The sequence below is a fragment of the Anomaloglossus baeobatrachus genome, chromosome 10 (genome assembly GCF_048569485.1).
Source record: "Anomaloglossus baeobatrachus isolate aAnoBae1 chromosome 10, aAnoBae1.hap1, whole genome shotgun sequence".
In the NCBI taxonomy this organism is placed as follows: domain Eukaryota; kingdom Metazoa; phylum Chordata; class Amphibia; order Anura; family Aromobatidae; genus Anomaloglossus; species Anomaloglossus baeobatrachus.
This window is the reverse complement of record NC_134362.1, coordinates 156,939,620-156,952,674: the sequence shown is the minus strand read 5'-3', so window position 1 is coordinate 156,952,674 and position 13,055 is coordinate 156,939,620. Positions and strand designations below refer to the sequence as shown.

Genomic DNA, 13,055 nt, shown 5'->3' with positions numbered 1-13,055 from the left:
GCAAGGAGTTTGTATGTTCTCTCTGTGTTTGCATGGGTTTCCTCTGGGTACTCCGGTTTCCTCCCACACTCCAGAAACATACTCACAGGGAACCTAGATTGTGAGCCCCAATGGGGACAGTGCTGCCAATGTATGTAAAGCGCTGTGGATTTAACAGCGCTATATAAATGAATAAATATTATTATTATTATATCCTGATTCCAGCCATATATTACTTACTGGGCTTCTTGCTGTAATTTTGATAAAATCACAGTTTTATCTGCTGCGGATCTAGCAGTTCTCTGAATTCTGAGCTCTGTATAATTGCACCCACAACACTGATTCTGCATAGGCAGAAAGCTGCCAATCAGTGGTAGGGACAGGGTTACACAGAGGTCATGACTGCAGTTTTTCTAGTCCTCATAAAACAGTGATTTTATCAAAACTACAGAATGCAGCCCAGTAAGTTACACATTGCTGGAATTAGGGTTTCTGTCTTTACATCATGCCGTTCTTATGCTGTACTTTGGATGATCAGTTTATTAATGGGGTGTGTTTCACCCCTAATCTATTATCTGGAGATTCAGAATCCTCTATATCTGACTATATTAAATAAGTGACAAATCCTGTCTAACATATCAAATATATATGAATAGGCAGCATGGTCAGAAGGTTGGAAAGTAGGGATCTGATTAAGAGCCTAACCTCCTGAGTAATGGCTGCACATTAATAAATTGCCATGACTGATCCTCCTGAAGATAGGCAGACATCTGCCAATTAAAGGAGCATTAGATATACCCGGAATCACAGCACAATGATGTATTCTTTGTCTACAAACAGCCTTTGTACTTGCTGTTTTTCTTCATTAAAGTTACATCACACATAGTTTGGATAGCAAAAATAACATTTGCAGAACATGTGAGGCTTTGCAAAAAAAGAAAAGGCGAACTTTCAAAGCACGGACTTGTACTGGATTGTGTTAGCATTTCAATAAGGATTATATGCAAAAAAAACCCAAAAACCTTCTCCAGTGACAAAAAACTTTACAAGGCAAAAAAGTATCAAAATAAGGTTTGTGGCGGCGGCTCATTACACCTCACCGCCCGCGCTCCATGATGAAAGCGGGCTCATATTAATAGAGGTCCAAAGTGAGAGGCTTCTGCCGGCATAAACCGCAAGAACTAATGGGGCTGATGTATCCATCGATCTTTTACGTAAAATATAATATTTGGAGTTTTCTTGAATATGTATAACCAAATTTTACAAACCTCTTGTACAAATTCTATAACATACCAACATGGGCATTGCTTCAATTCTCTGTATAATAAAGTAAGAATGTATACTGACAGGTATTTTGGGCCATAAAATATTTGTTTTCCCGATAAATTACTTAGATTTTGTCTCACTGTTGATATTAATATTTATAGTGCCCTATTCACATTGGAAGGAAGTCAGCAAAAAACGCACCAACATTGACTTTCTATAGGAACGGGCGGTGCCTCAATTCAGCGCTGCTGTATTCTTTTGTTTGTGTTTTGTGTAGTTATTTATTGACATAATGTGGTCAAATTGTTGATAAATATAGGACTATTAACTTCCTATTTGGAAAAAAATACAAAAAACTGCAATTCTAAATAAAACAAAGCAAGTGTGAATAGGTGCCAACTGCTATAACTACACAAAACACAAACAAAAGAATACAGCAGCGCTCTGTTAGTGCCAAGAAATATGCAAAGATAGATTATACAGTGTGTCCGCCCATATCCTGTCCACCGCCATTAACTTGAGAACGGCAGAAGCTATAGGCATAGAAGGGGTGTCTAGGTATAGCAAAGTAGCCATGCACTACGCAATGAAACCACCTATAGCGCCACCTGGTGGAAAACAATGGAGTTAGCATTTTTATCTCAAAAACGGAACGAGAGAAAGAAAAAAAGTGAATTACAAAGTTGTAGGGTATCATCAATTCAATACAAATCGACACCTTGCATACAGAAATGCTATGATTTGAAACCCATGACCCCCCCAAAACACGCATATGGCGCTCATTTAACTTTGATGCTCAAAGTGGCCACCGTCAGCTGCAATGCACATCTGGACTCTGGACAGCATACTGTATCTTGCTGCACGTTGTGCAATATGGTAGGTGACACGTTTGCACAAGCATCTGTAATACGTCGTCGTAGGTCCTGCAATGTTGGTGGAGGGGTCGCATATACCTGCTGTTTGATGTGACCTCATAGAAAGAAGTCCAATGGGGTCAAGTCAGGTGAGCGTGGAGGCCACTCCACACAGCCACCATACTCAATGACTTGTAGGAAGGTCTCCATGAGGTATTGCTTCACGCCCGCAACCTTGTGAGTTTTACACGTTCTAATCATAACATTTCTGTATGCAAGGTGTCGATTCGTATTGAATTGATGATGCCCTACAACTTTGTAATTCACTTTTTTTCTCTATCTTGTTCTGTTTTCGAGATAAAAATGCTAACTCCGTTGTTTTCCACCAGATGGCGCTATAGGTGGTTTCATTGCATAGCGCATGGCTTCTTTACTATACCTAGACACCACTTCTATGCCTATGGCTGCCGCCGTTCTCATGTTAATGGTGGTGGACAGGATATGGGTGGACACACTGTATAAAATATAAACTGCATTAATGCTTTATGGAATATACAAAGTGCTGCTGTTTTCTTTTGTTTGTGTTTTGTGTAGTTATAGCAGCTGGCACCTATTCACACTTTCCATGTTTTCCAGTATATATTGAAGGTATAGGCAGCCTTCTACTCTGACTGTGCTCCCCGCACCTCAGCCTCAAGGTGGTTTAATTAGTGTCAGGTCCTGCTGTCTATATTATTTGTAGACTTTTAGTCCAGGAGAGGTATGATATTAGGGTAGGGACCTATCAAAGAAAGGTCACCTTGCCGCAGTTGATGGGGCACACAAGAATTGGCTAATTTTTGCGCAAAGATCCTTCATTTTCCTAAGTATATTTTATATAGCATTAATGCAGTTTAAATTTCATATATTCTATGTTTGCATATGTCTTGGTGATAACAGAATGCTGCTGTATTCTTCTGTTTGTGTTGAGTTGTTTGTCAGGAATACATATTGGGGAAAAAGAGATTGGACATGTTGAATTTCAGCATACCCGATCACAGGTTCCCAGAAAAGACAAGCTGCCTCTTCTTCATAAAGATAACACATGCATGCATGGCCAAGATGAGCGTGCATGTGTTTGGAGGAGTGTGGAAGAACAGCTTTTGAAGATGTAATGGAACCATTAGACAGGAGATAGAAGTGAGCACCAGTCAGGCAAATAATACTATGCGAAATTTATCGGAATGACTTAACTATCTGGACAAACTAGACTATTTTCTTTCCACATCTTGGATGTAGTATACAAATATTTTGCACCCAATATAGTATACTAATTTGCCATCCTTTTTCCTAGGGCACATTTTATAAAAATGAAAAATGTCATACTTTTACTTTGTATTTTCCAATATAATTATATCTAACCCCAACGAGCCTCATTTATGAAAGCTGCAAAAATATAAAAACATTAATGTAAAACATAAGATTAAATCATTCAAATAAAAAACACGTCAATCCGAAATTTCTACCTTCAAGACGAAAATGCTCATCACCAATGTTGTGTTTGTAAATGTCACCCGATGGATCCTGCAAAATAGGAAATGAATACAAAATTAACATAAACAAATGCATACAATTAGTAACATGAAGAATAATATAAGGACACTCCGGCATATTTTATAAAGCATAAAACATTAAAGAGGTTGTCCAGTTTGCAAAGCCCATTTTTTGGAAGGTGTCCCTAAAATGTTATGGAACATCTTACAAGAAAAAATTTGATACAGATGAATTTAAATTTTTTATCCAAAAACGTATATAATTATATTAATCTAATATATAAAGCTGATTGTAAGTATGTATGTGTGTATGTCCACTAAAAGAATCCGCACCGTCGCATTTACAATCACAAAATTTTGCACAGACACCTCATGTGACCCAGGGAGCGTCGTAGACTATGTTTTGATGGGAAAATTTAACCCTGTGCTTTACAGTTAATCTCCAAAAAACCTGCCTCCATTAAAGTCAATGGAGCTGCGAGCTATTAGGTTATTAATAGCAGATGTGAGTGGTTGCTACAGAAATTAAATAAACTGTTAGTATAAGAAGCTTATGTGTGAGGTAATAAGATGTCGGTGGGGAGACGGATAGAGACAGAAAGAGACAGACAGAGACAGACAGGGAAAGAGACAGAGAAAGAGAGACAGACAGTCAAAGACAGAGGCAAACCGACACAGACAGAGAGGGAAAGAGACAGACAGTTAGACAAATACATACAGGGAAAGAGACAGAAACAAGTAAAGAGACAGGGAAAGAGACAGAGATAAGTAAAGAGACAGGGAAAGAGAGAGAGACAAGTAAAGAGACAGACAGGGAAAGAGACAGACGTGGAAATAGACAGATGTGGAAAGAGACAGATGTGGAAAGAGACAGACATGGAAAGAGACAGACCTGGAACGAGACAGACAGGGAAAGAGACAGACCGGGAAAGAAACAGACTGGGAAAGAGACAGACCTGGAATGAGACAGACTGGGAACGAGACAGACGGGGAACGAGATAGTCGAGGAAAGAGACAGACGGGGAAAGAAACAGATCAGGAAAGAGACAGATGGGGAAAGAGACAGATGGGGAACGAGACAGACGGGGAACGAGACAGACCTGGAATGAGACAGACGGGGAAAGAGACAGACGGGGAAAGAGACAGATGGGGAAAGAGACAGATGGGGAAAGAGACAGATGGGGAAAGAGATAGACGGGGAATGAGACAGACCTGGAATGAGACAGACCTGGAACGAGACAGACCTGGAATGAGACAGATGGGGAAAGAGACTGACAGACAGATAGAGACAAATAGACACAGATATAGAGAGAGACAGACAGACGCAGAGATAGAGAGAGACAGACACAAAGAGACTGATACAGAGACAGACAGAGAGACTGATACAGACCGACAGAGACAGACATCAAAGACAAACAGACAGAGATTGGAAGAGAGACAGAGAGATAGTTACTATCCCGGGCAACGCCGGGTACTACAGCTAGTATAATATATAATAGGGAAGATAATTCAATATTAAAAATAGATTTGCTGTCCAGTAAGATAACAGCTTCATACAGCATACATCCTAAGACTCAGATGCTTCGATTCCTCCTATGTTCGCATGACAGATACTGTATGCTAACATCAGAATGAATGGCATTTCGTGCTCAAATCCAAGTTTAGATCCATAAAATTATGGGCACCATTCCTAAATAGTTTAGTAATGACGGACTAACTGATCAAAGACATTATGTGTCACTGCCAAATCGTAAGTGACCCAAGGGTGTTCCAGAAGATTAAGGAGTTTTATTGTTTGCATGTTCCATAACATTTTCTTAAAATGCATGGATGACATCTTTAAGGACCGTCGTTCAAAAGACAGATGGACTTTTTAAAGGCTTCCTGAAGTTTTGCTGAGATTTGTCACATGCCTTTTATTTTTCTACCAGTTGTTTCCTAGGGAAAAAACTCAGTCCAGGAACAGTTTTTATGTTTTCATCAACATTTTAGTAACATTCTTCACTACCAGGCAGCAATAATTCTTACATTTTTTTGGATTGTGAGAAATTGTTTATTATTTTCTACGTTAGTTGTTTAGATATTTCTATCTATTAACTGATTTTTTAATTTTTTTTTTACATTTTTGTCATGAAAGCAAAAAATGAGGCCTCTTAGGGCTCATTCACACCTCTTATTTCTCATGTGAGTATTATCCATGGTTTTCATGGACAGTCTTCGTATTTGTGATAGTTCAGTGGGCCATTCTCATGTGTCAAGTCCAATACAAGATGGCACCCAACAAGTGGCGCAGCCCAAAGGGAAAACCAGGGAAGCAATACAACGGAAGGCCCTGGCGCTAGGAAGAGGGAGCGAGGTCACCTCCTAACATCTGAGCATGATCCCTGCACTGGCATCATGTCCCTAGACCCCTGCTGCCCTTGAACTCACCCTGACTAGTAAAGGCTAATGAGGCGCTAGTTTTGCCACTGCAATAAGATAACATGAGGGAGGTAAGACAAACAGGAGGGTAAAGACGCAACAAATAGAACTCCACATCTTCTCCAGCAGGAACTTCTCAGCTGCAACAGGAACCTCGGCTTCTCAAGAGGCTGGCTTTTTCAAAGTGGACAGAATAGGTATGAGCTATAGCCTGCATAGGGTAAAGTGGATATTTATAGCAGAAGGGAGTGGCAGCAGCTGAGATTACAACTACCTGTAAGATCACTGCAGAATAGAAATGAACCTTAACCCCTTCAGTACCGGATGGAATTAAATACTCAGGGTAAACAAGAGAGCACTAAAGCGGATCTATGATCAACAATACGCTGTGACGTTCTGATCCAAGATTGCCCCAACATTGCACCAGGCTGGGACACACTCTTGACAACATGTTTATGTTTTTGGGGGGAATATTGTGGAGACATGTACAATTTTGATCCGAAGGTTATATCAAAATAAGCAACACAAGTCAATAGGTCTGCGAAAAAATTCCGACCATACTCAGATGACATCTGAGTCAGAGTGGGGAAAGTGACACTCGCACTACACTCTTATAAAACTCTAACCTGAATAATCGGTCCATTTTTCTCGTAGGGGGATAAATAGGATGTATGGATGCGGACTTACTTGTCATAAATAACATTTGTCATTAACCTTCATATTCACAGCCATTTAAAACTAAAGGCTGCTTTACACCAGGCAATCTATCGTGCGATAGATCATCGGGGTCACGGATTTTGTGATGCACATCCGGCATCACTGGCGATGCCGGCCTGTGTGACACCTCCTAGCGACGCAGTATCGCTCACAAATCGTGAGTCGGGTACTGCTCACTAGGTTCCATAATATCGTTTAATTTAGTTGACCATCGTTTCCGTGGTAGCACACGCCGCTCCGTGTGACACCACGGGAACGATGAGCAGCTCACCTGCCTCCCGCGGCCGCCGCCAGCTCTATGTGGAAGGAAGGAGGTGGGCGGGATGTTTACGTCCCGCTCATCTCCGCCCCTCCGCTTCTATTGGCCGGCGGCCGTGTGACGTCGCTGTGAAGCTGAACGTCCCTCCCACTCCAGGAAGTGGACGTTCGCTGCCCACAGCGAGGTCGCACGAGAGGTAAGTATGTGTGACGGGGGTTACTAACTTTGTGCGACACGGGCAGCGATTTGCCCGTGACGCAAAAAGGACGGGGGCGGGTACGATCAATTGTGAAATCGCACAATTGGTCGTACCGTGTAAAGCAGGCTTAAGCCTTAAGCAAATGGTCAAAATACATTGCCTACACTTGGCTGACGAAAGCTGACAGCTGGTTAATTACAAGTGTTAAGGAATATTTGTGCTAATCAGCATTTTATATATAAGAATTCAATAGCAAAATAGAAAAATAATATTGCTGGAAAATGAATGGGAAAACGACTCTCTCACACACGTAGATACTAATAGTATATAAACAATTTGGATAAAGTGTAACCCGTGACTAAGGAGATTTCCAGGAATAGTGCTCATCTTACAGCAGGGCTGACCGGCTACACCTGCTGGAATCCATCTACTATAAGACACAACAATCCTCATGTGCGCTCTCCGGCATCGCTTCTACATGTCCACTAATGACATGGATTCTGGGTACAAAACAAAACCCGACCACACTGTTCAAAACATTTACATTAAAGTACAATACAACAAGCTCTAAAATTAGATTATATACAATTATTCAGCAATGTCAAAGGTATTGACCATAATTTTGGATTTGTAAAAATTAACAGAACTCTACAAATACAAAGTATGTGGATGAAACACAAAAAAAGAATGTAAACTTCATGTAGTTATAACCTGTCTAGATCATAATCTATGGTTCCAGTGCTGCAAAACCACAATGACCGATAGTTTTATTCTGAATATACTACAGGTGGTGACACACAGGATAGCCGTCTTCCCTAACCTCACCAAAAATCATGCAAACTTGGCTGAGATATGAATTTGTGTTTCTTTCGAAGAGTAGACAGAAAACAAGCTTATCTCTCAGAAGAGCAAAAAAGTAGGATCAGAAAAAAGTGCTTGTTTTTTTCTGGAACAGTGCCACCTCTGACAACGGGTTCTGTCTGGTACTGCAATTTAGCCAAATTGAAGCAAATTATACTGACTGGCGATATCATGCAACCCAGAGTCAGGGCCAGTGCTGTGTCTAAAAGAAAGCAGACGTTTTTTTTTTCAGAAAGCGGGGAGTTCAAAGTTATGTATTGATGTGTTGTGGAGAGTCAGTAGCAAATAGTTGATTCCTTGAATAAGGAGACAAAAGTCACCCCCCAACCTATTGTTTCTTTCCCTATTATTCTGTAGAATGTAAGTCCGCAAGGGCAGGGCCCTCTCTTTTCTATACTGGTCTGCCATTATTAGTTTGCGCTTTATAATTTATATTTTGTATTAAACCTTCTCAGGTACAGCACCATGGAATCAATGGTGCTCTAAAAATAAATAATAATAATTATAATGTATGACATTCTTAAAGGTGTTGTTCAGGACTATTATTTTATTTTTTTTTACTATGGGCCTAAGAATTAACAGGCAGGTAGTTGCTAACTACCTGCCTGTTCTACCCGGCGCTGACTGTTAGTTCTTCGATCCATAATAAAAATATAAAACAGTCCTGGATAATCTCTTTAAAATGCACATTCCAATTTCTGCAGGGATTTATACTCACCGATTCCCCATCAATGTGAACTTTTGACATGTCAAGAGACAATTTAAGGCAAAATGTACATTTAAGGAGTGTCAAGTCAAATCTAACATATCTATTTTATAATACACTAGCTGTGGTACCCGGGCGTTGCCCATGATAGTAACTGTCTGTCTCTCTCCCAGTCTCTGTCTGTCTGTCTCGGTCTCTTTCCCTGTCTGTCTCTGTGTGTCTGTCTGTGTCTATAGAAGCAAAAGAAGAGGAGGGCACTCACCGAGCTGCCGTATACCAAAGAATCTGTTTATTTCAGCATCAGGTAAAATGTAAAAACAGCAGAGGGGAAGGGGGAGGGATGCACGGCACAGCAGACGACGGCCATTTCGTGCTTAACAAGCACTTCAACAGGTCTCCGAAACAGCCGTCGTCTGCTGTGCCGTGCATCCCTGACCCCTCCTCTCCGCTGATAATGGGAGGGATGCAAGGTAGGATTTTTGGAGAGTAACTGTAAAGCGCGGGGTTACAGTTTCTGGTCAAAACATAGTCTATGACGTTCCCTGAGTCACATGGGGTGTCTGTGCAAAATTTCGTGATTGTAAATGCGACGGTGCGGATTCCTTTAGCGGATATACATACACACACACACACACACTCACACACATACACTCAGCTTTATATATTAGATGTAATTGGTATTGTGAAATTCGATGGCCAGTCCTCTTTCTCACCATGTCAAAAGTGACCAGGTTTTCCTCGCTTTATTCCAGCTGATCTTCTGAGTATTGCATTTTTTTAAATCATTCCCTTTAGTAAAGGCTGTAAAAATTAATACTAAATGAAAAGGCCCATATCTCTGAAAACGTATGGCGGATTAAAAAAAACAACAACAAAAAAACTTGGAATACTCAAAGAAGCAGTGAGAATAAAATAAGAGCAAAAAAATGCCCACTTTTGACCTATTGACAGGTCCTCTTTTAGGCCCCCTTCACATGTCCGTGATTCCGGTACGTATGATGTCCGCTTTCACATATACTGGAGACACGGCCATACGCAAACCAATTAAAATTAATGGGTCTGCAAAAATGTTCATGTTTTTTCACGGATGTGTGTCCATGTGGTGCACACGCATGTCCATGTGTTCGCAAGGCGACAAGTCCGTTTCTCTCCGGCTGCGCTGATATCACACGGACCACACACTGATGTGAACTGTATGACACGTTCTGGAGAAAATACATGTCTTTGAAAGAAAATGATTTTCTATACTCCCCTTTCTGCAGTGCTGCTGTCACGTGCTTCTGGGCCCGCTCATTATGCTCATGAATATTCACTGCACTGTGGACACAGAAGCAGCAGCGCCGGCGACAGATGAGTAAACAGTTCCTGATCTTCGTGTGCTATCACGGAGACTACACAGAGAATACACGAGTGCCAAAATCACGGCACATGGATGACCATACGCACCTTCAACATGGACCGTGATAAATGTGCGTTTTTGTTACGGACGTGCGAAGGGGGCATTAGGCAGTATCATTGCTGCCTTGTGCCCAGTGCCACAGTTCTACTGTCTGGAATTGCCATATTCAGTTGTATTTGCATCCTCCTCCTGGTATCTTCAGTCTATCAACATTTCTCCATTTAAAGGACATCTGTCAGCACAAAAGACCTGTCCAAACCAAGCACAGCACCTTATAGGGCACCCAACCTTGGTAAAAACTTAGTAACTTACTGCGATGTTGTGTTTGCTGGAAATTGCTCTCTTTCAGTATCTATGTTCATGTGGCGCATGGTGCACCATCGTCCTCGCGGCACCGTTTAGTGCACCTTCTGACCTACTTGTGTTGCAACTCTCTGCACCCGTCTTCCTTAATTGTAGGAAAGACGGGATATAGTTTCTGGCAAATAAAGCAATGGGCTTGGACAGTAAAATCAGGGTTTGAGCTTGATTGAAGCGTTGAGCTTGGTTTGAACAGTCCTTTTGTGCTAATAGACTTCTTTTAAAGATATGTACACACTGAGGTTCACATATAATATTCATTCCAAGAAAGGAACTTATATATAGTGTAAAATACCTAAAAGTACCACATTTAGTAATATTATTTCCATGGCACACAAGATCAGACAAATTCTTCCTTGAAGACTGAAGATTTCAGGAAATATTCACTAAATGGCCTCTTTCAAACAAGGGAAAAGTAATCCAGGGCATATGGATTTTTTACCGTCATATGCACCGTAGCATAAACCTGGTTTCTATTACCATGCGTGGTTATTATAAAAATCCGTTACGCCTTCTTTTCTTCTTTTAACCCCTTGATGTTTAGGAAAAGGACTCCTCCATAACTGCCGCTTTGTCTCGTCAACCGTCCTGCTCTCTCCATACATCCAGCAATATAAATTTTAACAGGAATTAACATTCTTTACATTCTTCCTCTATACTTTTATCTCTTCTGATACTGGAGCGACTCGCCTGTTTTCTGCGCTCCCCCCTCGCTCCGCTGCTCAGTCTTGAAGTCCAAACTCATAACACACTTCCTGACTCTAAAAGAATTTCTTAATTGGTTTAGAAGGAGGTGTAGGGGGAGGGATGCTGAAATTCAGCAGATGTAGCAACCAGTGGAAGCGAAAACATACTTACAATTTCAAAGAGAATATTTTTTTACATTTTTTTTAAATATCTAATAAAATAAATTGAGCCAAAATAGGTGAAATCCACAGAGAAACCCAAACGCAATTATCTATATTAATCCATGTAGATTTATTGCAGATTATTCTTCGGTTTCTCCGAGTACAAAAAATGCTAAATGCAATCTCAGATTTACTGCACACATTCAATTAAATAGAATCTCCAATGTGACCCGCTATATATAATAATAGCGGGTCACAAGGCTCAACAGAATCAGACACCACTATTTTCCAAGAGTTTTGCAATTGAGATTTTGGCTGCACAGTCTGTAAGTAGAGTTTTAGGTCCAGTTTTTTATGCGTTTTTGGTGCAGATTGTTGCCCAAATATGCATGTCTATCCTTATCACAGCAAAGTCTATGAAAAATCAGAAATGCTGTGCACAGGTTGCTTCTTTTTTCCTTGAAGTTTTTGGTACAGAAACAAAAAGCAGGAGTCAATTGTTGATCCCTTTTTTCCTGCATTTTTAGTCCTTCCAGCCATTGAATTCACAAAAAAGCACCAAAAACTCACCAATAACGCACCAAAAATGCATTAATTTTCTGGCCACAAGATGAGGTTTTTGGTACAGTAAATTTCTGTAGCGTGCGTACATGTCCTTAGAATCATTTCACACATCCGTCATTTCGCCGGATTGCCGGATCTGTCACACTACAGTACAGTGTAATATAGTACAATGGCATCGTGGCAAGCTCCGGTCACATGCTCAGGTCACATGAGAGCATGTAACCGGAGGTTGCCGCGATGCCATCGTACTATATTACACTGTACTGTAGTGTGCCAGATCCGGCAATCCGGCAAAATGTCGGATGTGTGGAACGGGCCTTAGAAGATTTAACATGTACAAGCTAAATGGCTGAAAATGCAGCTCGAAATGGTGCCAAATTGGAGGAAAAATTTGAATCCACACTTTGTAGAAAAAACAAAATCCCTACGGATTTCACCCTTTGTAGTGTAAAGCAGATTGGTCCCATGAAGTAGCATCCTAAAGGTATGCCTATTTTTTTTTTTTACAGGCCTTCAAAAAACACATTTTCAAGCATAAATTGTTTCAGAAAACTCTCCCTTTTTGGGATGGTTTTGGAGGAGTTTTTCTTATCCAGAAACTGTTTTTGAAGTGTTCTAGAAGAGTTTTTTTCCAGACTTTTATTTGGACAGTCCTTAGTTTGGAGCAGTTTTGTTCAGGACCCCCTTCAAAGCAGAGACAAGCATTTTCTTTTTTATCCCAGAAGTTTTAAAAAAAACCTCTTTAGGAAAAGAAAGATTAAAAAACCTAAGTTCCATGGAATTAAAATGGAAGTGTTTTCCATGAGTACTTAAAGGAATTTTGAAGAGGATTTTGGAAAGTGGTTATGTGTAGAGATGATCAGACCCATGAAAGCTCGGTTCGGCGGGTACAGCGGGACTTTAGATAAAGTTAAATTTGGAACTCAGGCTTGACCTGAACCTCAATGGAAGTCACTAATTGGGCAGTTCGGGTCTCCAACCACATGCAGCCAGCCATAAGCAGATCACTTCCAGGGGCAGGTGGGCAGTGTTTCTCTATTTTTTTTTATTTTTTTATCACGCTGTTGTTACCCCCAGAGCGAGCTGATCA

At 40.7% G+C, this 13,055-nt stretch overlaps 1 protein-coding gene across 1 annotated transcript in view; it reads right to left on the bottom strand.

Annotated features, from left to right (window-relative positions):
* Nucleotides 1-13,055, bottom strand: part of NKD1 (NKD inhibitor of Wnt signaling pathway 1) — a 149,498-nt gene that overhangs the window by 51,762 nt on the left and 84,681 nt on the right. Inside the window, exon 4 of the mRNA XM_075326774.1 lies at nt 3,605-3,662. Within this exon, the coding sequence (XP_075182889.1) occupies nt 3,605-3,662 (58 nt within the window). The remainder of the gene's footprint in view (nt 1-3,604; nt 3,663-13,055) is intronic.